General features: G+C 40.2%; 2 protein-coding genes across 2 annotated transcripts in view; both read left to right on the top strand.

Moving 5' to 3' along the window:
* The window catches only part of gabra2b (gamma-aminobutyric acid type A receptor subunit alpha2b), a gene marked incomplete at both ends in the record, with an annotated part of 30,342 nt that extends 19,053 nt beyond the window's left edge, over positions 1-11,289 (top strand). The window contains 3 exons of the mRNA XM_084550136.1: positions 7,867-8,019; positions 9,568-9,770; positions 10,981-11,289. Coding sequence (XP_084406262.1) covers positions 7,867-8,019; positions 9,568-9,770; positions 10,981-11,289 — 665 coding nt within the window. The remainder of the gene's footprint in view (positions 1-7,866; positions 8,020-9,567; positions 9,771-10,980) is intronic.
* Positions 11,290-16,304: 5,015 nt separating this feature from the next.
* guf1 (GTP binding elongation factor GUF1) lies at positions 16,305-26,383 on the top strand. The gene is made up of 17 exons (XM_084550164.1): positions 16,305-16,652; positions 17,283-17,394; positions 18,133-18,281; positions 18,791-18,871; positions 18,963-19,040; positions 19,136-19,219; positions 19,297-19,361; positions 19,466-19,669; positions 20,729-20,868; positions 21,339-21,462; positions 21,956-22,088; positions 22,444-22,587; positions 22,773-22,906; positions 24,337-24,438; positions 25,768-25,887; positions 26,021-26,057; positions 26,150-26,383. The coding sequence occupies exons 1-17, from the start codon at positions 16,464-16,466 to the stop codon at positions 26,282-26,284; spliced, it is 2,031 nt and encodes a 676-aa protein (XP_084406290.1). The 5' UTR covers positions 16,305-16,463; the 3' UTR covers positions 26,285-26,383.
* Positions 26,384-26,724: the final 341 nt, after the last annotated feature.

Here is a 26,724-nt window from a genome sequence, read left to right as displayed (position 1 = left end):
ATAAATACAAGAGAAGAACTGATGAACACTTAAATGCTTATCTGCTCTAACGTAAAAGGTAAACGTTAGCTTGCCTGGCTAACTAGCCCAACAGCTAAAGGCCGACCAGCGTGTCGTACTCCAGCAAACCCCAGACTTATCTAAGAGATATAATATAGCTGTCGTTGCATTACCTTTACCTCTACCAAAAAAGCCTTTAAAAATATGTTTTGTTATTTATGTTTTAAAATACAAGAACTAAATATATCTTGTTATCTTAATGCTTAAGCTGTTTTATTTTTTTTTAAACTACTGTGAAATCGGGCAGCAGCAGCAAAACCCACAAGCGTGTTGTCATGAAGCTGTCCCTGCTTTGCTTGGCGTCCGTACAGAAATAGAAATACACTCTATCCAAGGCAATCAGCTGTCAAGTTAAATCACTTAAATAAACTGTTTCAACTAGCATATTGTTCTCAAGTGAATGTAGACAACAAAGAACACAAAAAAATCATAGAAAAATAGGCTATAGTAGAAAAGAAAGAGATAATGAGGGATAAAAATAGAGGCAACGCATTGAATGCAGCCGCAACAGCACAGATACCAGGAAACGGGGTCAGAACTTGAGTGTGCAGGCGCAAGTCTATATGTGTTTCTGTGCGTGTCAAGATAAAAGCGGCCCCATTAGAGTCCAGGAGGTAAGCAGTGCAGGGAAATAACTTTCAGAAACTGGTTGTATGTTGTGGGAAATACATAGGCCTTGAGTCTGGATTTGTGAGGACAGCGGGCTTCTTATAGGGAGATGACAGACTGCTGGCAGCTGTTTGCGTTCACATACAAGGAGTGACAATGGATCTGACATCCAGTGAGTGCAGATTATGTGATGGCAACAATGAAATCACTGAGGAAGGCTATGTAAGTAGGGAAGACTTTGTAATCAACGAGGAGCCAATGAAAAGAGAAGCAGACTACAGAGTTCTTGTCTTCTGGTTTTATGGGTTTTATGTGTACGTAAAGAAAAAGGTTATTTGAGGAACTTACTACGGCTAAGAGACACGTGCCATGTGTTGTTTTTCATTAATTTCCCATCTTTTAAATTTAATTCAGCACCATTGTGTCACATCAACTAAAACGGGAATCAGGACTGTCTCTGCAATATGGTTCTCCTCTCGGGGAGGCTCCCTGCTGTGCCAGGGCGGCGTAGCAGAATGAAACACATAGCACTGTGATAAGTAACACGCAGGCGCCATTGTAAATAATCCCCCAATGGTTATTAACTTAGAAATAAACGCCCTCCGGGGTGCGTACAAGCAGAGCAGAACCCAGGCAGGTGGAGGCTGGGTGGAGTGGAGCAGCAGTAACAGCGGCAGGCATACGTAATAAATAGGCCGCCAGATCAGTGCAGTGAGATGTGATGGCTGTGGATGTCGTCGCTTTGCTGTTGCAACAGAGGAGGACCCAGCGGTGAGTGGAGGTGGCTAAAATAGAAGGAAGGAAGAACAGAAAAGATTATTATAGTGATGATATATATAAAAAAAATAATTATAAGTTGTAACTGAGACCGGACTGACCTCAAAATACACCTGACAAATAAGCCAAACTCAACATACACGCACTGTATTATGGTGCATGTTGTCATGGTAACGATGCACGTTGCCACGGTTGCATAAACTAATCAAAAAGTACTTATATGGAAAATTTAAAAACAGAAGCAGGCAAGCTTTAAAATGAAACATGAGAATTAAAGGTGCCTGCAGAATTCAAAGCAGCGGTTCGCAATATGGGGTTTGGGACCCTTCCAGGTGTCGCAAGATAAATTTGAGAGGTCACAGGATTTTTGACACATTTTCATCTTCTTCTGTAACCGCTTGTTCCTGTGAAGGGTCGCGGGGTCTGCTGGAGCCTATCCCAGCTGTCATCGGGCGAGAGGCGGAGTACACTCTGGACAGGTCGCCAGTCTATCACAGGGCTAACACAGAGAGACAGACAACCATTCACACTCACATGTACACCTACGGCCAATTTAGAATCACCAATTAACCTAATGAGCATGTGTTTGGACGGTGGGAGGAAGCTGGAGTACCTGGAGAGAACCCACGCAGACACAGGGAGAACATGCAAACTCCACACATGGATTCAAACCCGGGACCTTCTTGCTGTGAGGCATCAGTGCTAACCACCTCGCCACTGTGCTGCCCTTGACACATTTTTGTTTTTTCAAATATATCTTTAATTTTTTGTTCCTAACATGGCATAGCTAGACTCACTTCTTATTGGAGTCTGGTAACACCCGTATGGATTTCACGTTGGGTCGTGTTTCAACCCATTCAGATTTGCAACTGGATAGTCCTACATCCATTCAGGTACATTTTGCCATCAACAAATTCAACTCCACGGCGCCCAGATGACGTGTATGACTATGTCACTTTCACAAAAGGCCCGTCTGAATGATTTGATTGCCCGAGCAGTTCTTCTAGGGCATAATCAGTTCAATGGAGTGATTCCAGATCAACTTTCCACCACACACATTTCGTGGACGGGCCAAGTCAGGCTGGCGTCTAGGCCAGAGACCTCTAACACTCACTTGAAACTGATAACTTCTGGAAATGTCAATTATCTTTGGATGGTAACACACAAACAGGAGAGGAAAGCACCTATTTAAAGGCAGTCAGTAAATACCTTACTTGTCAAATTTAATCAGATACAGTATTTATAAGCTACCGGAAACAATGAATTGAACTGAAAATGATTGAGAGTCAGATTAAGGATCAGCACCCACAGAATAATGACTCTGACAGTTTAAAATACTTTCAAATACTTTTCACTTTAATAGATGTGGCAGCAGATGAGAGATCTCAAAGCGTGTACAGTATATTCTCTGTGTCACACGGTGACAGCGCTGATCTAATTTTAGTAATACCACCTAGCGGACAAAAACATGACAGAAAAAGCCTTTTTGAAGATTCTTGCAAGAAAACAAACACCGTGAGAATTATAATCGTGACGACCTTCTTGGCTAAACCTGATGAGAGACCAGCGACGTTTTTTAACATCTGTCAAATCTCTACGTTAAACTCATTTTTCAATCGATTGACTGCTTTTAGCGGTGTGTGCTTTATTTCTTTAGGAACATTTTCAGGTGAGCTCAAATAAAGCTGCAGCTTCTTTTGTAAAAATAATCAAACTAAACATAAAGACTATTTAATTTATAGTAAATAGGCTGCAAAGGATATTTAAACACCAGATCAGGATGAAAATGTGAAAAGTGAGTTTCACAGTTTACTAAATTGTCTAGAGTGAATAACATATGATGATCAAAAAACAGTTTTGAGAAGTTTCATGGAAGATATTGACCTTAGGTTTATTGCCTCCAGAGTTTAACTTTGCACATGATGTTAGAGTGGGTGGTTTGCAGAGCTCAGCTGTGGCGTTAGATGTCTTCTTCATGTGCCTGAGCGTGCTCAGTGAGTCCTCCTTTTCTCAGAAGTTGCTCCAGTTTTCTTTTTTTGGAAATGCTCTTAATGCTGAAGTTTCCAGGTATTTGGGGATGGTGTGGGAGAGAGACGCTTAAATCTAGACACGCTTTCTTGTATCGCAGCCCAACACCGTGTTCATTACGAAGGATCGTTCTCCTGCATTAATGGGTGCATGTTAATCCTGGTAATACAAAAGAGATTTACGTGCATTTTACCAATCGTTTAATTTATCCTTCATCTCAAAAAATTAAAATGCAAGTCGTATAAATTCGGGTGAAATGATCAGTTTTAAATTATATCCAAAGAATGAACAGTAGCTGCGTCTCTGAGCCAAGAGTTCCACTACTCCTCCCTTAAGGTATCAATTACCAGTACACAGTATTCCCCCAATGACTGAAATCCACTATCAAGGGAATCCCTGCTTCAGTTGCGTTGAGTAAGAATACCCTTTCATGCACTAAATGCCCCTATCTAGGTTAAGTGGTGTTTGATGCCTTGGTAGGAGGCAGAATGCCTGCCAGTGACTCTTTCTCTTGTTTAACTAGTCACTCCACATTATCTGATTGGCTGACTTTAAATTAATCATTCATTACTAGTGTGTCAGTGTTTGGTGTGGCGTACTTGCAAACTAGGTCATTTGGCACGAATGCATGTGCTCCCAGGCTTCACAGGGACGGACATCTTGCATAAGCCTGCGAACGTATCAACACAAAAATCCCCGACTATTCGGCCGTGCGTTTGTTTGTCACACAGTCGTGTTGTTACCTCGGAGCACTGGTAAATGCGGCTTTCCATGAATCTCGCTTGTTTTTGTTTGCTCTCAAAACCCTTATTTTGTTGTGTGGATTCATACATAATACATGAGAAACCACGACTGAACTCAAGTGAACGTGGCAATGTCTTACTTCACGCAGAATGTATAATGTTTTAGGGCGCAGCAGATGTTTTTATGTCTTTATATGAAGTTATTCGAGTATTTAGGTAGTCTTTTTTAAAACTTGCAGTAACAACAATAAGAAAAGTATTGATTTTGACTTGTATGTTTTGCACATTTAGCAAATTCAAATCAAATACTCACTCACTTTTAGCTCTTCTCCCAGTGTTCAAGAAAATATTTGGCCCTTTAGCTGATAAATACTCCACTTTTCCAGCTGGTTGCTAACTTTATCTGTTTGTTGCTGGACAGGTAGTATACAGCAGCATCCTCAATGAAATCAACTACAGTCAAAAACAATCCCAATTAGAGCCAAGAGCTATAAATTAGTAACATTGCGGCTGAAAACCAAAACAGTGAGCCGAAAGAAGCTAAAAACCTCTCCAAGACTGAGTGGGACTGCAAAGTTGGTTGATCGTTCTTTGCAGGTTTGTCATTATCGCTGAATATTACACTCTGGGCGGCTAGCGATGTCTTGTTAGCAGTTAAAATCACCGTACTACGTGAAAAAGTGTCATTTATTCCATCCAACCTTGTTACAGCAGCTGAGCTTTGGATGAAAATGATTCCCTCTACCTGCAGGACGCACGATCAGCAGAGAACGGTGTTTCTGTAGCTCTGGAGGAGCTTTTCAGACTTTAAACGAAGAAAATTAGCCTGATCGTGATAAAGATATATCGTAGAGGTTATCTCTTTGAGGGCCTCAGCGTTTTAATAGCAAAGACGGGAAGTGCATACCTGGTGAATGGATTTAGAAAGGAGTGGAGTGTCTTGCAGGGATGATCTAATGCATTGGGATTCATGTGAATACTACCAAACTAATTTACAGGAAGTTTATGACTCACAGTAAGCCCTAAAACTTAGCCTGTTGCATCCAGTATGAATTATTATTGTTCTGATTTGTTTCTAGTAAGACTCAAATGTAGCTGAAAGCAAAGCCTTGCAATAGGCCTTACTAATTTACTTGTGTAGCAGTTTACTTAGTATTACTCACATGAGATGAACAGCAGCTAAGTTAACTATCAAAACATGAGACTAAGATCAATGCGTCAGTAGTTATTTCTGGTGTTTCTTTACCATTATGCTGTACAGCCTGTTGTGCATGGTTGAGGTATCCCCATCCATTTAGCACGGAAGCTTGTTTCCTACATCTGTAGGAAACCTCACGCAGTTACCGTCTCCACGGTATAATTATTGTCTTCCCTCTCAGTGAGGCAATCACGGCTTCTCTGGAGAAAATTCAGCCACATCTAGTGAATTCCTCGCTTGCACATCCTCCTCCTCCCCCATCCACAACACAGGCATCGGGACGGGAATGCAAATTAAATTACTGAAGATATAGCGCTCCATGGGGTACTGAGAGTGCACTCGGTTCCTCTAAATTCCACCGCCCGAGTGTGTGTGTGTGTGTGCGTGTTTGTCTGTGTGGTGATAGAGGGAGAAATACTTAACTGCGAGGAACGCAGGCAATACAACTACAGCACTATAATAATAGAAGGAATAAAAAAAATCATTTGGGATTATTCCATGGCATTGACACCCCCTCCCCTCCGCTGAAAAGGACTTTCCTCTTGCCAAGTGGCAGCGTGTATCAAGGCCTTCATTTCAAAATCGCAGCAAATGAGCTATGTTTCTCTGTTCTGTTGCCATGGGTAACACATCTTTTTCTTCTCATGTCTAATCTTGGCTTCTCTTTGAGATATCTTCCATTTGGAAAGCCTGCCTGCTGCTGCAGCACTGGCGCTGTTTCACGGCCTTGTCAGCTATTAGACTTTTCACCGTGGCTAGGAAATGATACTGCCTACTCTCGTATGTAGCAACGGATTATTAGATGAGCTGACCACTGTTGACAGTTTCAGCAGACCGCTCTATGTATCTTTGGCATCTTAACGTTACGGTCTTGAGATAAATGTGTGACATCTGACTGATGTAAATGACATACGCGTGCAGGACAAACGGAGATGTGGGCCCTTGTGTGGGTTCAGACATTTGACTCCCATCAGCAGCTTCACTCGGCTTTTGCTTTATTGATTTGTTATTAATATCTTTTAATTGATTTGATTCACTAATTTTTATAAGTTTTGTATGAGAAAGTTTAAGGTTTTACAACAGTTTGCTTTTAATTCTAACAAATCAGTGTAGTTCAGGTTAATTTAACAACAATAACATTTATAAGTAATTTGGTAATGACCGGATTAAAATACATTTCCATTTTTTGCCGCTCTTGAGAGTGGTAGCTTTATTTTTTAATTGTCTGTTCATTGGGAGAAACTGAACCAAGCTGAAGATAAAATAAAATGCTGTAAAACTATATTAGTGCTCCGTAATATTTCCATAATGATTTTATGCATTTTAATCAAATTAAACTGTTACTGGAAAATTGCTCTTCAGGTGATGCATTGGATTACAAGGAAAAAACGATTCTTCAAGGGGAATTACCATTTTTTACAACCTGGACCTTATTTCTGGCATAAAATACGATCGTTTACTCACCCATATAACTTTGGTGTCATTTGGAGTTGTTCGGACGATATTTAGATCCAGTGGAGTGCCGCGTATATCAATATAGTGGGAGTGACTGGGGCACCGAAACGCAGCCTCTAAATAACGCATTATCTGCTGCAAAACTCGTTCATTTCACCAATATTTTGGCATGATACACTAGTGCTATTCTCAGTTGAGTCCGGAGTTACCTGTTATCATCATCCGGGGTCTGTAGATTGACCTACTAACCTCTGACCTGGATGATGTCATCTCTGAGCGCCGCATGCACCCGCGATGGTCGGCTTGTCGACTGCCAGTTTTTTGCAACATGGCTGAATATTTTTCCGATTCTGAGGTTGTGGGCGATGACTTTGTTCATGATGGACATCCTTACCATTTTGAGCCAGAGTATACGGATGAGGAGCTCGTTGAAAGGAGGATGCGGAGGCAGAGAGAGGAACAGCTGGCCAAAGAACAACAAACCGCTGCACGTCCGCGAATAGATGGTAACTGGTGGTGTTCTTGTGGACAATATTCATCTATGACAATGGAGGAGGAATGCCTCTGTTGTCACGGGGAATAGCACTACCGTATTATAACAAAATATTGATGAAATGAACGAGTTTCGCAGCAGATGCGTTATTTAGAGGGTGTGTTTCGGTGCCCCAGTCACTCCCACTATATGGAAATATGCAGCGCTCCACTGGATCTAAATATCGTCCAAACGACTCCAAATGACACCAAAGTTATATAGGTGAATAAACGATCGTATTTTATGCCAGAAATAAGGTCCAGGTTGCAAAAAAATGGTAATTCCCCTTTAATCAATTATTTCACTTAAAACTCATTGAAAGTTACCACTGAATATTGCATGCATGCAAAACTAATTCAAGTTGGATGTTATAGAGGAGTGACAGTGTCAAATGCAGCCGGTAATTAGAAGCACCCAAATGTCTAGCTGTTTCTTTAAATCGACCCTGATTCCCGTCTCTCCAGGTGAATACACTGTGATGACGGCTCATTTCCATCTGAAGAGGAAGATCGGCTACTTTGTCATCCAGACGTACCTCCCATGCATCATGACGGTCATTCTTTCCCAAGTGTCTTTCTGGCTGAATCGAGAATCAGTGCCGGCTAGGACTGTGTTTGGTAAGCATATGACCATGTCATTGATTTTTTTTTTCTTCATCGCAGTCTTATTGAAAAAAAAAAAGTGATTTAAGCTCAGTGTTATGAATGTTTGTTTCTCACATATCAGCAGTAGGAACTTAATTCAACTCACGAGAGGGTTCATAGCAATAAAATGTACCACGTCTATATCTTTCCGGACTACTGGATACGGCATGTAATGACATTGTTTAATTTAATTTAATAAAAGCGATTTCAGAGAATATTCTGATGTCACAGTGTCAGTCAGGTCGTAACACTCAAAAGCAGGACACAGAAACAAGGAATCAGTTGAACAGGGCTCTTGATTCACAAGTGCAGCAGAACCAGGAAGCTGAGCAAGAGGCAGCAGCTGTGAGCAGAGCTGAGCTGAGCGGAGGAAAAAAGCTGGCTGAGGGAATCCAGCTGGAGAGGGTCCGAGGGGCAGGGGAGACAGAGCTGGACCGACCAGAGAGTGCAGGAGGGAGGCAGTGGCAGGACTCGAGCCCAAGGGATCTGCAGACGGATGAAAACAACTTGATTAGCAAAACAAAATCAAACGAGAAAGGGGCGAAATGGATGGCTGAGTCTACAATCTGGCAGCACGGAGGAGGAGCTGACGCCCGGTATCTGAAGCAGAGAAGATTGGGGATGGTTGGCTGCTGGCTCTCGCATACCTGACTCTGCTCCTGCAATCAAGGCACAACACAAACGGACGCACAAAGAGAGTCCCAAGGCTAGGGAGAGATGCGGCAGAGGGTGTAAAGTTGACCTTTGACCTTAAAGTAAACGTCATCACTTCATCATTTTATCCTTTTAGACATCTGTGTGAAATGTCATAATTAGTGTATGTGTTCTAGGCAAGAATGTGTTGTGTATGTGTGCGTAGTGATGCCACATTCACCCTAACCTCAGTCCACCAAACTCAGCTCATCCTTGAGTCCACAAGAACAACACAACGTGTTCTTGAGATATCCCCATTCACGAGAATGCGAGCTGGCTGGATGGACAACTCGAGAACAAAATGCCTCCGGCGCCAGCACAGAGGCAGAAGAGCACGACAATTCATCATTCAATTTAAAAAGCAATTCATATATGGGCTCTCGACAGTGTTTTATGAGCCTGGATGAGCAGCTCCTCCTAGGGCTGGTTAAAGCCACTCTGACTCATTCAGCGACAGGCAGAGAAAGTTGTACATCAGATATCTCAGAAGTGCCTCACAGTGCAGGGACACCAGCCACTTGACTGGCACAATGCCATCTGGGAACCTGAAGCAACAACCTCGTAACACCACTGTGAGTTACTCTACTTTTGTCAGAAATCAAACAGGACAAAGAGAAAAGAGAGGCGACGTTCCCCAGAGGCTTCACTGCTTCTAAGTCCAGTTGGATAAGAGAAACTAATAATAGTGACATACTGTAAGACTGATTATCCTCACAGAAAAAAAGGACACAAAGGACAGTAATGACCTAACAACCTTAAAAGGGGCATTAAAGTACCACCATCTCTTTTTTTTCTATAGAGCGTCATTTTGTTTGTATGTGTTTGCAGGTGTAACCACTGTTCTCACAATGACAACACTGAGTATAAGTGCGAGGAACTCCCTACCTAAAGTTGCCTACGCGACCGCCATGGACTGGTTCATCGCTGTCTGCTACGCCTTCGTCTTCTCTGCTTTGATCGAGTTTGCGACCGTCAATTACTTCACTAAGCGCGGCTGGGCTTGGGATGGAAAGAGTGTCGTGAATGAGAAGGTAAAGGGGCTTCATTTTCAAAGACAATTCATTACCTTTGTAATGTATGTTGAAGAGGGCAACTCTTGTAGCTAGGAGCTTTTAAGATACCATATTATGCTTTTGGGGGTTTTCCCTATCCTGTTGTTAGCTATTTGGCTTGTTTTGTGTGTAAAAGGTGTAGAAAATTACAAAACCTGTGTCCCACACTAAAGGAAGTTGATTAAGAATTGCTTGACACACCTGAACCATTTATCAATGCCAAATATGTATGAACAAACTTCCGCCTTGTGTACTTGGTAGCTCGGTGTTGACAAGCTTGAGAGAATGAGCAGTTCCAAGTCCACACAAGTTACTCCCCAATGCATCCTCGATAAAACGGGTGGGGCAAAGTCTGATCTGAGTATTTGGATGTAAACTGGTTAGATTCATACTTTGAACTGAAATTCAAGTACTTGGCTGCAGAAGAAGAACACAAGTACAGACAAGAACACATATTGATAAATGCCCCTTATTTGCATCAGAGTGGGCCAACTGACCAAATACGTTTATTGGTAGACATGTCATGAGAGAAATGAGTGGAGGAATGACGAGGGTCGAAGGGTATGGGATGAAAAGGAGTCAACGGTATGGGACGAAAAGGAGTCGGGAGATGGGATGAAAAGAGTCAAAAGGGGGCTGAGTTGATCTAAGGGGTCGAGGGGATGGGATGAAAAGGGTCGAAGGGGATGGGATGAAAAGAGTAAAAAAGCGGTCGAGGGGATGAAAAGGGATAGAGGGGATGGGATGAAAAGGGTCGAAAGGGAAGACATGAAGGGGCAGAATGTGTAGACGGTATGGACATGATGGTAAAGGAACCCAGGAAACTGAGGCTCAGAGTGGGGGCACATCTCAGGAAGCTTGGTTCCTGTAATGAAAGATGGAAGAGGAAGTAAAGAAAAGAGAGGGATGGGGAGGGTGGGGGTTGAGAACTGAGACAAACAGAGAGAGCGAGAGAGAGAGAGAGGGTTAGGACACACTTTTATAGTTAAACACAGGAAATAGAATGAGATGGGGCAAGGTCTAGTTCCCGAACTTAAGATGTAATAACTTCAATATAATTTTATTGAGCTATATAAAAATTCAGCCGATTGCAGTTGTTATGAATAGAGAAATGTGTCCTTCATTTTCATGCATTTTGTCAAGTGGGTTTGCTTTGAGAGTAAACCTAATGCTTTTGATCTTTCAACAGAAAAAAGAGAGGGCATCTGTTGTCAAGAAGAATAATGCCTACGCTGTAGCAGTGGCTAACTACGCGCCCAATATCACCAAGGATCCCAGCACACTACCAACCATTGCCAAAGGTGGAGCTACGGATCCCAACAAGCCCAAAGCAGACGGCAAAGCCCCGGAGAGCAAGAAGACATTCAACAGCGTTAGCAAAATTGACAGGATGTCACGGGTTTTGTTTCCGGTTCTCTTTGGCACCTTCAACCTTGTCTACTGGGCCACCTACCTAAACAGAGAACCCGTTATAAAGGATATGGTCCCCTCTAATTAGAGACCAGTTTTGATGGCTTCTGGTCTGGGGACTGAGATGAACCAAATACCTCCAGCAACAATGTACACATACCTTTGCAGAGTGAAGTCCTGGATTGCAGTGTGATCCTCTATCTCCGCCTGTTTTCTACACTGTCTGCAGCACTTTTGAAAAGCCTGGCTTTTGTAAATGTGTATGTAAATTTATATTCATGGTTTCATGGTGACATATCGTGTGATTACTTTGATTAGAGTGCATATTTCCTTGAAAGTATGTTTCCAGTTACAGTACGTGGCCACTGTACATACAAATCTGACAAACACATAAGCATAAACATGTACATTTTCTTTGAGATTACTTCTAAGTGTGTTGAATTTTTCTGGTATCGCCCACTTACTTGGTATCACAGTATATATTTTTGTTTTGAATGAAAGAGACTGATTCTATCACTTATCTTTGTTTCCTTGTCATATAAGAGTGGCCTGACCCTTCTTTCTGTCTTTTTTCTTTCTGTCCAAGCCAATGCAAAAACACACTTGTATAATATTGTTACGGTGTAAAACCTGTTTTATTCTGTGACTACAGGTATGGGGCTGCAATTAAACACCGATCTCCAGAATACCTGAAACATTCCAAGTCAGAAATGCTGTGAATAGAAATAGCTACAAGAACTGCGCACGTGATACTCCATGTATCACTGGCGATCACGATACGGGATCTCACAAGGAAAGTCTGCAGGTTTAAAGGTTGCTCAAGTGTAGCATGGTAGCAAATGTGATAATTTGGTAATGGCTTAAAATCCCTAGAAGGAGCGTTGTGTAGAGCAGTAGTGGCAGTGGGTTTAGATTTTTCATAAAAGTTAAAAACCCAATACACAGGAGGTCTGATCTAATTTCACAGGTGAACATACATTAAAATGCTGTTAGCTCATTCGGTCACAAGGAGAAAGCCAAAAAAATGTGGCAGACACACAGAATTATTGCCTTACATGGTGGAGTCTTGTTACTGGTCACAAAGTCTGACGTTTCATAATTTGTTTTAGCTCCATTTTGGTCTCCACCCGTTCCAATTGCGGGAAGCTTTTGCTGGTTTTGTCTGCTATTTGGTGTAGATGAGATAAATGAACGGCAACAACACCATTAAAGAGGCTAAAGCACAGATTTGTGGGTTTGTTCTCACAAATGACAGCTTTTACGTCAAAAAAATAGGTTTAAAACTATAGACAAGCGAATTGGAAGTACAAAAACTGCAATTAAAAGCAGAAGAAAGAGAAATGTTGTATGTTACTATACTGACAAGCTACAATTATTTGTCAGTAAGGTTAAAGTCCAAATAATTTCATATGGTCATTGCTGTTGTGGTGTGTAAATGCACAGCCTTTAGACAAACCTGATGTTGAAGCTTATTTGATACGTGTACTAATTGTGGAGAACAGTGTTGACTTGTCGGTGTTGACTACTAGAGCACTGTGGCACCAATCAGCTTGTCTACGGTTCAGATTTGTGCTCATTACCCAGAGCCAGTGTCTGGCTATTTCCAACACATTCCAGGATCCCATTGAAATAATTGCAGGTTTGAAAGGGATAGGATTGTAAACACAGGCCTGCTCTGTGCCAGTATGAACTTCAGTGAATCATGTGTTGGAAGTTCTTTTAATAGTCACGTTCCTCTGCCAGCAAGCCTTTTGTGTAGTGGACTAAAATAAAAAGGATACGGCCAGGATTTGTGCCTAAATGAATATTTTTTAAACCAATCGTGAGGTTTTATCTCATTTTCAAATGCACATTTATTGATGTGTACACTCAAATTTGATAGACTTTAACCCAGAAGCCATATGCAGTCGTCATTCCAGTTCCATCACCAACAAAATACCAGGGACAACTAAAGATTGTGATTCATAAACATGTGGTAGTATATCGTCAAAGCTTTTTGTTAAAGTTAGGGAGCTGTCCCAGTGTTGATTAAATAGAAGTTTCCTTTAGTATGTCAGCAGTATGATGATGTTAGACTCCCTGAATTAGAAATCATAGTATTTAAACCTTTTTCTGTTGCTTTACCATGAATTTCTGCCATGATTACTGTATATCGTGTGAGAAAAACCACGTTCAGCCCCATATCAGCAGTCATCTTCTCTATGGTTCTCTACTGTGTTGCTCTTTTTCTCACAAAGTGATATCATTTTTTTCTTCACACCGATATTTATAATTTAACTTGATTTGTTCGTTTGTTGGGTCGAACTTTGCATGGAGTCAAAATTAGGATTTTTTTATGATTTATTTTTCTTATGTTGTCAGATATAATTCATATTTTCTCCAACTTCCTGATAGATTCTTAAACATTCCAGAAACAATGATTGTTCACGGGGTGGATGCTTGACTCACTGCACAGTTTCTAATAAAACACGTGATTTCAGTTCTTCACGTCTAGTTTTTGTCATGATTTTGGAAATTGATAAGGACAGGGTAGTGGATTCTCCTAAATTGACTTCCCGTAAAGAGAATCATTGCAAAATCTATGAAAACACAGCAGTCTGCGCTGTTTGAAAAGTCACAGCTGGGTTGTAAGTTACTGCATTCATTTTAGTCATTTTGATTGAGATGTATTGTTCAATCAGTGTATGTTTTCTTGGGATATGCTTGTAAACCTAGCTGCTGTCACAGATTTAGAATGCAAAACCTTTCTAAATAATTTATTTTATTGAGAAAAACCTTCAAGCTATCATTTTCCATTAGCCCCAGCCCAATAATGTACTTTACGACGGAGCTTTTCTTTTATTTATCAGGACTAGTAGCGAATTTGGCCTCTTATAAAACCTTTTGCGCTATGGTCACCGACTGACATCTCAGGGTCATAAATGGTCATGATAGAATAAATAAATAAATAAATTGTGTTTTAAGATATCCTTTAGGCTTGTTTTTCATACGGTGTTCCATTTCCAGAGATCCATTAGTTTTGATATTAATAGAACCACAATTCACAGTTAACAACTCACTCATGCTCATGGGACCAAGAGTGAGGCTGCTCGGACCTTTCTTCTGCAGGAGAGGACGTTGTCAACAAATGCTCCTCTGCCAGGAATTGTCATTACGAGCGTGATGGTAAAGCCCACAGAAAAAGCCCCGTGGAGCTAATGCAAGGCTCACTGAAGTTTTGTTTTCCAGCCGGATCTTTCCACCACTTGAGTGCTTCGCAGACCCCAGTGTGAGATGAGCTCTCCTCTGAGCTCCGTCTCTGCAGTCCATGGCTGACCCTGCTCAGAGATGCGTGGCCTGACAGGAATCAATGCTGACGGACGTGAGGTATCTAGTTGGCATGACAGCACAGCAGAGCAAGCTTACATACATGTTCGAAATCTCCGTAATTGAGGATCATTTACAGTTTTCGGAAACGTCAGACCGACGGATGCGAAAGTGAGTCACATTTCTACACGGTTCAGCTCCTGAATGAGAGGACGAGAACTGAAATGACCGGTTTGAAGTGTAAATAAAGGGGCTTAAAGCTCTCACACATAAATGGCATTTACAGTATATGATTGCAGTATCAAGAGAAATGTCAGGGCACTTCTGTCCAATTTATTTAGGGAACAACTGCACAAAGCCTGTCTAGTCTCATCACACATAACACAAAGCTTCAAATTTGAAACAGAATTGTGTGTTTTTTTTTTTTGGTAAACAACTTTGAAACACTTTTCTGAAGCAAAGTGCACACCTTGTTATTTATAGTTCCTACATATATAGAGTATATTTACTTCTATTTATATAGTTTTTGCTTGTATTATTATTTTTATTTTATTTTTATTATTTTTTTAACTTTCGCCTTTTATTTAACGTTTAGCACTGTAAGCAGATTGTCCCAAAGCAACAGTAAAATGCTTTAAGACATTTCCTTATGTATCAGGTACATTTGATCTATATTCGTGCAATATTTTCATCATTTTTACGTATATTCAGACTTTTGTCATCACATCCAGATTTCTGACAGATTTAGACAAACGTCATTTTTTTCTATTGTGCATTAGATGCCAGACAAATTTGAGGAATGAGCCCACGTCTTCAATTTTATTACTATTACTGTAACCTGTTGGATTTTCCAAATATGCTACTGGTTTAAGATGATGCTTTTCCTCAAAACAGAAGCTCTTGAATCAAGTGCAGCCATCGGTGCAAACGTCTTACAAGTGAAATAAATAAATAAATAAATAAATAAAATTAAAAAAATATATATATATATACGTATGATTGCATGACAGGCACAAACTGGGGCTAATAGAGGCCTATTATCTCTGGTTGCACAAAGAAGAGAGGCAATAATCTATTCTCGTGCAAGAGACGGCTTGGTTGTCATAGCAACTGATATCCATTTTTATCCTTCATCTGACAAGCGAGAGTGAGTAGGCGGGACTTCCAGCTGTCAATCATTTTCAAAGATGGTATGGTGAGAAGATTGGTGCCCTCCTTTGATAATTCAAATATTTTAAATGTCTCAAAATGATTAATATACCAATACTAAAGACGCCGTTGCATATCAAGAGACCAAGTTATAATAAAAGTTTTTTTTTTTTTGTTTTTTTTTAGACCCTATTCACAGATAAAAGATATTTTTTCTTGTCACAGTAGAGAAAACACAGGTGTCTTAATTACGGCTGCATTCCACTTCCGGTAAAGGAGCTTTTCCTAGTTCATCGTCGTACATGCTAATTAGTATAACAATACGGTACAGATGCAGTAAACTCAACTGTGATTCAATATAAGAGCGTTAACATTCATAAAATAGTCTTGATATTTTGAATTAGAGCGACGTTTTCTTCTGCTCAGACCGTCCCTTGGTAACAAACCCGGAAGTTACCATGATGAGTTCATCTTGTCTGATTTCATACTCTCTGCTTTGGAAAAAAAAAAAAATGGGGGAAGAAAAAATCAACAACATTTCCCAGAATGCATTGCCGTTGACCTGTCAACCCAAAATGTCAGCACCCTGAAGAAGCTCACGCACCGGGGGTTACTTCAGGACTATTTATTTTAAAGTTTCGCGTGGGTTTATCGTCAGGACAGTCCCCCAGCTGTCCGCAAGTGTCTCAGTAGTCTGCGTCTTATCATGACAGCCTATTAGAAGTTTCCCGCTACTAGCTAGTGCTAGCTAACGGCAGTTTATCCTTCCCGTCCCCATGCTGTGAGGTTATTAGCCCCAAAGAAAACATGTCGCTGTCTCTAGTGAAGATGTGGTACGAGTCTCCTCTGCTAAGGTGTGTGTCACAGCTGAAAATGTGCTGCAGAAGGAGAGTCCACACTCATAACGTGACCTACACAGTGTTGAAACACCTCTGGATGAAAAGACTGCCCGTGTTATCCAGCAGCTTCAGGAGAATGAGCACACAACCAGACAAGGTAACAGACACACACAGAGACATCAGTTCAGGCACCTTTAAATGTATTAATCATAGTTAATCTATCAGAGTAAGTCACTTCCTATTCATAATTCAGTACTACACTGTTGTCACAGTTAATACAGCCACATAAATGTCTATATGTATGTATTTATGTGCATGTATATGAGTATATGTGTAGGTATACTAACTGTCCATACTGTATATATCGATCTATATATTAATATTAGTATTACACTTACTATATGATGCTAATTTACTTAATACAGTAGTCATAGCTTGTTCCCTACTATTGGGTAACACTTCTTGCACTTCTGGTCAGATGCCAAACTTCATTTTGTATGTACCTGTACTATAACCAATGACAATAAAGTTTAATCTAATATAATCTAATCTAAAGGCTGGATACTCTCCGTTTGGATGGGGAGACCATTAGTACCATTAAACTGAAGGGTTGAGATGTGCAGAGAGGCTGCATATGCATCATGTTGATCACTCCATTAATAGTTCTGGTGTTTTACCCAATTAGAAGAAAAGATATGAGCATTAAAAAGTTTAATTGCGTCCCTAGGTGGGTTACTCAAGCTGTTCTTCAGTGGCTGAGTGCGTCTCCTTTCCTTTGTCTTTCCAGGACGGTGTTGACATGTCCAAGTTTCCCGTGGACAGAATCAGGAATTTCTGCATCATTGCTCATATTGATCACGGAAAAAGCACGTTGGCTGACAGGCTTTTGGAAGTGACTGGTATGTTTTCTTGCCACACTACACTGCCTACGTTTCATCCTTGCTTTTCTTTTCTTTTCTTTTCTTTTCTTTTCAGGAAATCAAGAAATTTTATAAACTATTTTCATGAAAAGATCCACAGCCAATAAAAAGATGGTGATGGCGTAAAGTAAATGCATTGTCCAGGTGGTCCATCAGTGAATCTTCACTGTGGACTATAGATAGTATCTGAGTAGCTCTCTCGAGCTAACAAAATCTACTTAGTGAATAATTAATTTGTGAATTTATTCTTGCTTGGATATATTTATCAGTTCAGTTAGGTAACAGCAGCAAGGACACATTATATTAAAGAGCTCTCCTTATTAATGAACAGACATCCGTTATAGTGTGTTTGTCTTTCGATGACGGGGATCCATCATTCAGACTAGTGGCTGTGTCTTGTCTCTACAGGTTCTGGCTCAGGTTGCAAGCCAACCTCTTGTTTTGAAGCTATTTTTAGTGTCACCATGCTTTAAAAGCAAGATGTGAAATCGTAGTGGTAAATGTGTGAGACATGTTGAGTGGGTGGATTTTGTGTTCACACTGCTGAAAGAATGTGGTCGGATTCAAATGCGTCCCTTATTGCGTCTTGAGTATGTTCACACCTGTACTTAGACCTGCCCACTTATGACAGGATCGTCACATGTTTATGCCAGCTGTGATCAGGGACTAAGTAAGTCATGTAAATCATGTCAAAGTCACTCGTGATGTGATTAACAGGTGCCATAGCAAAGACTGAGAAGAACAAACAGGTACTGGACAAGCTTCAGGTGGAGCGAGAGAGAGGAATAACGGTGAAGGCCCAGACGGCCTCGTTGATTTATAACCACCAGGGACAGCAGTACCTCCTGAACCTCATCGACACACCGGTAAGTCCTTAGCTGAGTTGTCGGTGTAAAGATGTGTCCATTGATTTTCTTTAAACATAAATTACGAACATGTGCAGCTTCTGACTTGTGTTTATGGACAAGTGCGTGGTAATGTCTCATGGAAAGTGTATTTAACTTTGATATCACCGGTGTGGTTGATTTAATGTTGCCACAAATTTCTGAGCTATTAGTGAAAATAAAATCTAAAGCAGACTGGTTATTTAAAATTATGAGTATTTATTAATTTTATTTATTTTAAATAGTTGCAGATTACCACTTTAAAGGCCCACTGTGCAGGATTTAGTGGCACCTAGTGGTAAGGTTGTAGATTGCAACGAACTGAATACCCATTAAGCCTTAATTTGCATTTGTAATTTTATATTCATTGCTGTAAATTCGGACCCTAGAGGACTTTACATGCTTACACGTCTGTTAAGTTGATTTATTTACATGTTGCACAGCTGTGTTCCCCAGCCTTTAATAAGCTTGTGTTCTTCTCGTCTCTCCAGGGTCACGTCGACTTCTCTTATGAAGTGTCTCGCTCAATTTCTGCATGCCAAGGTGTCCTGTTGATTGTTGACGCCAATCAGGTACTAAACTGTATTATCCTAGTTAAATAATATGGCAGTATTTAATGCATGCATTGATTTATTTTTAATATTTATGTTTTGTTTTGTAAAGGGCATCCAAGCGCAAACAGTAGCTAACTTCTACCTGGCTTTTGAAGCTCAGCTGACAATCATCCCTGTCATAAATAAGGTACATTTAGTTCTGCCGCTGTTTTTGCTTAATTACATGTGTTTTACTTGAGTAAACAGGGCGTGAGTCCTATGATTCTGTCATATCTCCCTCAGATTGACTTGAAAAATGCAGATCCGGAGCGTGTGGAGTCACAAATTGAAAAGGTGTTTGATATTCCTCATGAAGAATGCATCAGGGTAGGATGGAGCACACATAACATGCTTTGTAATTCACTGCCAGTCACTTTTCTGAGGAATTTCTCCATGTTTTTCAGGTTTCGGCTAAACTTGGAACGAATGTTGAAGAGGTTCTCCAAGCCATCGTGAACAGGATTCCACCGTAAGAAGCCTCAGGTGGTTTTATTTCTCCTTTCAAATACAGTATGTTGGAGGTAAAAAGAAATAAAAGGAAGCTCTTTCTTTCTTTCTTTCTCCCCTTTTCAGCCCCATGGCAAGCACCGATGACCCATTTAAAGCCTTAGTGTTTGACTCCAATTTCGACCACTACAGAGGAGTGGTGGCCAACATCGCTGTGTTTGGAGGTCGGGTCAAAAAAGGGGACAAGATCGTGTCTGCACATCTCCGCAAAACATACGAGGTCAACGAGCTGGGCCTCCTCCGGCCAGATGAGCACCCGACACAAAAGCTGTACGCTGCATTAATCCTCCCCTCATGTCCCTGTATTCCTTCATGTTTTATTTATCCCACTAAATCTGACGTTAGCGAGCATCTTCAAACTCTTATCTACAACTAGGGAAGCCTCTGGATACAGTCCGAAGTAATGCTCGTTAATTTTATATAATAGTTCTGCATAAATAATTTTAATATGAAGAAGCATCACACAAGTTCAGTGTATTAATTAGTGTTTAAATATACATATAGTGTATTTGTATGCACATGCCCCCATGTGTTGCATCCACTTGAGTGTACTGTAAACAGTGGAGTTGGAGTGTTCTCTGCTGGACAAACTATGCAATGACACATTTTCTAATTGTTTTCTTTCTAGATCCTGTAAAAAAAAAAACTTATGTCAAGAAATATAGGACAAATACGGAAGCGTATTGCTGCCACACTTTAGAAAAAAAAAGGCTCAATATTATGTAATTACGTGAAAGTTTCTTGTTATAACATGATATTTTTCACGTTTTAACAAGATAAGTATCACGTTATTACATGAAATGATCATGTTATTTCATGAAATTATCACGTTATTTCAAGATAATGATATTTTCATGTTATAACGTGATAATTTCATGTAAAAACGTGAAAATATATCTTGAAATAACATGATATTTTCACGTTATAACATGAAAATATCATTATCATGAAATAACGTGATAATTTCATGAAATAACATGATAATTTCATGTAATAACGTGATACTTATCTTGTTAAAACGTGAAAAATATCATGTTATAACAAGAAACTTTCACGTAATTACATAATATTGAGCCTTTTTTTTTTTCTAAAGTGTGGCAGCAATACGCTTCCGTACAAACACTGATATCAGTACTGTATATCTGTGAAAGCCAGTGAAAATCACTATAGAATACTAATTGTGAGGACGTATGTTGTTGAGCCTTCTTATTGCAACAAGCACCAGTCCGCACATTAGATAAATAATGGATTTTTCTTCTACATTTATTCAGCTGTTCATGCAGATTATCATTGTATTAGTGTCACTCTCTAACGTGGGCCGTTGTGCAGGTTTGCAGGCCAAGTGGGCTACATAATAGCAGGGATGAAGGATGTGAAAGAAGCCCAGATTGGCGACACGCTCTACAGCCAGGAGCAGCCAGTTGAAGCTCTTCCAGGGTTTAAACCTGCCAAAGCCATGGTCTTTGCTGGTAAGAAAACCGCTCTGTTTTACCGCTTTTGCTTTCAAATTATCATTATATAGGTGTCACTTTCTAAAGTGTGCTGTTCTATAAAGCTACACTGTGTGCTTTTACTTGTATATGTTGTAGATTGTATTGTTTATTGCCGCTATAGCTTTTATTTTTATTGCTTCCGAACCAGAGAGATGCTAAAGTGTATTTCGTTGTTTTTTTTACTGGACAATAACAATAAACGTCTATTCTATATTGGCAGGAAAGAAGGAGGATGTGAAAGTTCCCCCTATTTGGGAGACACTGCACAGCCATAAAACTGTTCATTCATAAAGGAACGTTAACCTTAAACCTAGGCAAAAAATAAACTCCTTTAGTGCATGTCATGTTTCACTAGCCAGTGTTGTGCCAACAGTGTTTTCCTCATATAATAAACGAAGAGCCCTTTTTGCTGCTGATGTGCACTCTGTATTTCTTCTGTCCCTCAGGCATGTACCCAATGGACCAGTCAGAATACCCTGGCCTTCGCAGTGCCATTGAAAGGCTGACCCTGAATGACTCAAGTGTCACAGTGCAGAGAGACAGCAGTCTGGCCCTGGGAGCAGGATGGAGGTCAGGATGAAATATTTGAATTAGAATAAAATTAGAAAAAAAAAGCTTTTACAATGCCCAGCTGAATATTGTGGTGTGGCTCCATCAATTGGCCCTGTTTCTGGAGTCACTATGTTTGGTGTTGGGAAGAGCTATCCTAAAAAGTTTAGGAGAAGCAGCTTGATTTGATCTGTTTTCACATAAACTTGGACAACAGCTGCTATGATTTATTGTCAATAAACACCTTTCTGTGGGACCCACTCTGTGTTGCCAGCATAGGCCGCCAAGTAAGAGTTTATTTATCATCGCAGGTCATATTATTGGTCCACGTGTTAGAAATTTGATTCTGCTGGAGGCAGTGATTTAGATCATTTGGAAATGAAACACTGCGCTGGAAGAGCGGCGAGTCTTACTCACTGTTGAAGTCTTTCCAGACAGGCTCTTTGTAATTAAAAGCACAGATATCAATTATAAAACTTGAGTTGCACCTGTGGACCTTCCTGTCCCCCTGCAGACTTGGGTTCCTGGGTCTTCTCCACATGGAGGTGTTCAATCAGAGGCTGGAGCAGGAGTACAACGCCTCCGTTATCATGACTGCGCCCACCGTGCCATACAAGGCGGTCCTCTCCTCGCCCAAACTCATCAAGGTAAGAGCCATTTGCTGCTCATATATTTGTCCAGACTTACAGCAGAGCTTGGCTTACTTAGTGATTTTAGAAGAAGGTTTATGTTGGAAATTGACAGATCAAGGCTGTCACTGGCATGCTTCCCTGCAAAGTGATGCAGTATGGGATAAACGTGATGGGAAATACTTTAGAGGACGATCTTTAGAGGAGGATGCAGTTACCTTGAATGTACAGTACGATGCATGCAAGTTGAGTTTTCTTGAAAGTAATGCAAAGATTTTATTTTATTTTATGACAGGCTAGAGATCTTTATTCTCAAAACGCAGCCTTTGAAGGTATTACCAATGTTCAAATCTTCTCCTCCTTGTCGTTACAGGAACACGGCACTGAGGAGATAACCATTGTGAACCCTGCTCAGTTCCCCGACAGATCGGTTGTGTCCGAGTATTTGGAGCCAATGGTGCTGGGAACCATTCTCACGCCAGACACTTACACTGGCCACATTATGTCTCTGTGCATGGTAAGAAGAAAATGCAAAGTAATGATCCAAGTTGGTGCTTATCTTATTTTCCTGAGGACTCTTGACCTGTCCAAGCTGTCTCCTCCCATTTCTGAAGTAACTGATGATGTAGTGTACCAAAGTAGCCGTTCTTTGATAGTCAGTATCTAGTGTACCCACAACACTGATTGTTTGTGTCGTTAAAGAATCGCAGGGGGATCCAGAAGAACATGGTTTACATTGACGACCAGCGTGTCATGATGAAATATCTCTTCCCTTTGAATGAAATCGTTGTGGATTTCTATGACCTCCTCAAATCGCTGTCATCTGGATATGCCAGGTAAAACCAAACCAGTATTACACTAAATACTTAAATACTTACAGTTAATCATTCGTTCTGTATTTTCAGTATGTAATCTAAAATCGAGGTATATTAGTTATGATGTTTTAAAAACGAGATTTCCTACGATAAGTTTCAGAAACGGCAGCTCTGCAGCTTTGAATTAACAGTATTTAAAGCTATGGTCCGAGGCTTTTAAATATAAATATGTCATATCTATAATTTGTAATACCTATATACCCAGATTTTAATGACATTCCCATGCTGACACTCTGGTAGCAATTCATTTTACATCAACTAGCAATATTTTTTACCGAAGCTGAATGATGGAGGCACTGTACCATAGACAGTATAAAGATGGACAGCGGAACTACTCTTCAAAAGTGAGGCTAAAGCAAGTAGAGCTCCCCCTGGTGACTGGCTGCAGTATAGGTCATAAGCTCCACCCCCTCCATGTTAGTGGATGGGACTTGGATGAAACTAAAACACTAAAATACAAATCTTTTTTTTTTTTCCAAGGATGGTTTCAGTTATTTTAGGTAGTTATAATGTTAATATAATGTTGATTGCTTGTTCAAGTGTCAACTTTTTTTTTTACAAGTTTCATTTTAGTTAGTTATTTGATGCTATAGAAACAGGATGTGACATAGTGGTGACCACAAGTTGCCATGCCAACTGCTCCGGGTCCTGGACTGTAGAGAGTTGTAAAAAACAAACAAACAAAAAAAAATAAGTACAGTGTATAAGCCAACATTTCCTTGTAACTGGTGGAGGTAGAGCAGAGCGTAGTATTAATTAAACGAAAACGCAAGTGAGTCTGGAGGAAGTGTGGTCGGATCATCGATATCACGCCTCCACTCTTGGACCGTACTGCGCACAATCTACTCCAAAGATGGCGCCGCCCGTATCCCCGGGAAAATAGCGTCAGTTTGGCCAATGCAAGGAAGTGGAGATACGTCGTCCATATTTATATACAGTCTACACACTGCACCAACAGTGATTGAGTAGCTACAGGAACTGACTTGGATTGTATGACTTCACTGTCTCTTACACTCAGGATGAATGAAATACAATCTAGGAAGCATCCAGAAAATGTTTTCTGATGCTTCAGATAAAAAGAAACTCCTTGTTCAGAAGGAGAAATACAGTCATAAAATGAAAGGACTGAAATGAGACACTAAGGAACTGTGAATTACTGTCACCACCAGAAGGAGGAGACAAACATCTCACAGTCTAGCTTTAAAATAGAAATGTTAGAAACTTGTATTTTGGTGTAAAATGTATTTTCCCTTCTATCCTGTGACTTTTTTTCCCTTTCCTGTGCACCTCATGTTAGATAGGCCATTCATGACATATACTAGCTCTGTTTACTAACTTGAAAAGCCTTCCATGTGTTCAGACGATCACCATTGTCAATTCTTCGTCCACAGCTTTGACTATGAGAACGCAGACTTCCAGAGTGCTCCTTTGATAAAGATGGATATTCTGCTCAATGGACGGCCAGTGGAGGAACTCACCACAATTGTTCACAGGTAAAAATAACTAAATAAATAAATAAGGGCTGAATATGAGCTGTGAAGTAAAAGTGATTTCATTTGTTTTAATTTCCCCCTAAACATTTTGGGTTAGAACTCACACATTAGTTTCTCTGGACATTTAACTCGAATGCTGCTTCAAAGCACCATTTTTATTTTCTTTGTCAGAGCAGTCTCCCGTAGCTTAATTGTTATTGTCAAGGTTACAGTATATGGTCCTTCATTACTATTGTAATTATTCTGAGCCTATGGAGCATGAAATGTATTCAACACTAAGTATAAGATAAAAAAATTTAAAAAAAAGCCTCTTGGCAGCGAGTGTTAACATGACTTTATACACCGGACAAGGACTTCATTCTGTCTGTGGCAAGGACACGAGACTTAACTTTTCAGAGAAAAAGTGATGACACATAGCCGATATGAGTTTAATGAACTTACTACCAGAGCCGGTACACGAACCAGAACAACTGAAGGGCGCTACACTTCACCACTGATGGCTACTTTCAGACCATTAGTATTATAAGCCTCGGGGCTGAGCCGAATTGAGCATAGCTTCAGTGTGTGGTTCTTTAAGGGCGATGCACCAATCACAGAGCAGGATGTGTTTTATAAGATCATATACATGTATTTGATATTACAGATTTTATGTGACGCACCTTGAAGGTCTCACATTGAAGCCCAACTACTTTCTAGTGTCGTCATATAATGGATAGTTGGACATTTTAGAACTTGATGTTTGTGTGGAGCTACAGCTAAGAATAAATTAACTTAAGACTCAGCAAGAGGAAACTGCTAGTCCCCAGATGTTAAAAGCACGCCCCCTTTAACCATAACAATTTATCAAAAAGATAAATTGTGCTTATGTCTCCAACCCAGCAACTACTAAGTCAGTGCATAAAACCATATATAGTGTTTTTGTGTTTAGATTAGACAAAGAATAATGAGTTAAAATAGCATATTTATTAACTTCAGACTGAGACATGCTAGTTGTTCCCATTGCTTACGGTGTCCTTTTTTAACATGAGATTTTGTCAGAACTTGACACTCATGAATGCGCCAAGGAAGCAAAGAATAATATTTGAAATTTAAAATGCTCGTCCTGCCTCAGCCCTAGTTTGATAAATCTATGATGGATGGTAGAGTGCATCATGTTTGAAGGGGTGGTTAATTGATTAATTGTGGATGACACATGGCATTACTAACTAGTGTTCTTAGAGATGAGTACAGTGGCTTTTATGGACCACACTCGTCTGCCTTTTCATCAGAAAGAAGCTTATATATAACTATCTGTGGCTCCTGGTTCTGATGGTTGCATTTCTCTCACAGAGACCGTGCGTACGCCACAGGGAAAGCCATGTGTGAGCGACTGAAGGACTCCATCCCAAGGCAGATGTTTGAGGTCGCTATACAGGCAGCCCTTGGAAGTAAGGTCATCGCAAGAGAAACGTAAGTTCAGAAACTGCACTGAGCTGAAAGGTTTATTAGAATAAGATGAGATGCAAACTTAATGCATGTTAAGGATAAAAATATCCGACGGATCAAAATGAATCTGCTGTATGACCATATCTGCCTCTTTCAGAATAAAGGCGTACAGGAAGAACGTTCTTGCAAAATGTGTAAGTAGACATCTGTTCTGTTATTATTAAAATCATTCCGGTAAAAATATCCCACGGATGTTTTGAATTTATTGGTTCCCTTGTTTTGATAGTATGGAGGGGACATAACACGGAAGATGAAGCTACTGAAGAAACAGGCAGAGGGTAAAAAGAAGATGAGGCGCATCGGCAATGTGGACGTTCCCAAAGATGCCTTTATTAATGTTCTGAAAAGGAAAGAAAAGTAGATGCTCTTAATGCTTTATTAATAATGTACACTGTATATTATATTACAATATATGGAAGAGGTCTTTGTTATAGAAAGGCCCTGAATAAAGTGCTGCAGACTGTGACTGTTCTGATTTCACTTCATTTATCACAATCTTTTTTAATCTCTGGCATTCGGTTGTGTTCAAAATCAATGTTTTTCCAAAACTTTTCAATTAATTTATCCTTCTTCTAACGCTATATGAACACTTTTCTTTGAGGATTTGATTTCCATCAATCATCAAATGAAACAGGTGGCTTGTGTGCCGTACCTGAAATGATGTGAGCCTGCATGGGAGATCAAGACGAGTTAAAGTAAGAACAATACACCTGACCATGAAGACCAGATACTATGTGCATCTAAAAACCCTGCTGTGTTTAGGATTAAGTATTAATCATGTTTATATAGTGAATATATGAG

The sequence above is a fragment of the Chelon labrosus genome (genome assembly GCF_963514085.1).
Source record: "Chelon labrosus genome assembly, chromosome: 8".
Lineage (NCBI taxonomy): Eukaryota > Metazoa > Chordata > Actinopteri > Mugiliformes > Mugilidae > Chelon > Chelon labrosus.
The sequence above is the reverse complement of the archived record's forward strand: the minus strand, read 5'-3'. Positions and strand labels throughout refer to the sequence as shown.

Bases quoted from the DNA above. Each gene is read 5' to 3' on its own strand.
- guf1 (XM_084550164.1), top strand. From the start codon at position 16,464: ATGTCGCTGTCTCTAGTGAAGATGTGGTACGAGTCTCCTCTGCTAAGG. The intron at 22,907-24,336 runs GTAAAACCAAAC...CTTCGTCCACAG, and splicing joins CTGTCATCTGGATATGCCAG to CTTTGACTATGAGAACGCAG. The intron at 24,439-25,767 runs GTAAAAATAACT...TTTCTCTCACAG, and splicing joins CTCACCACAATTGTTCACAG to AGACCGTGCGTACGCCACAG.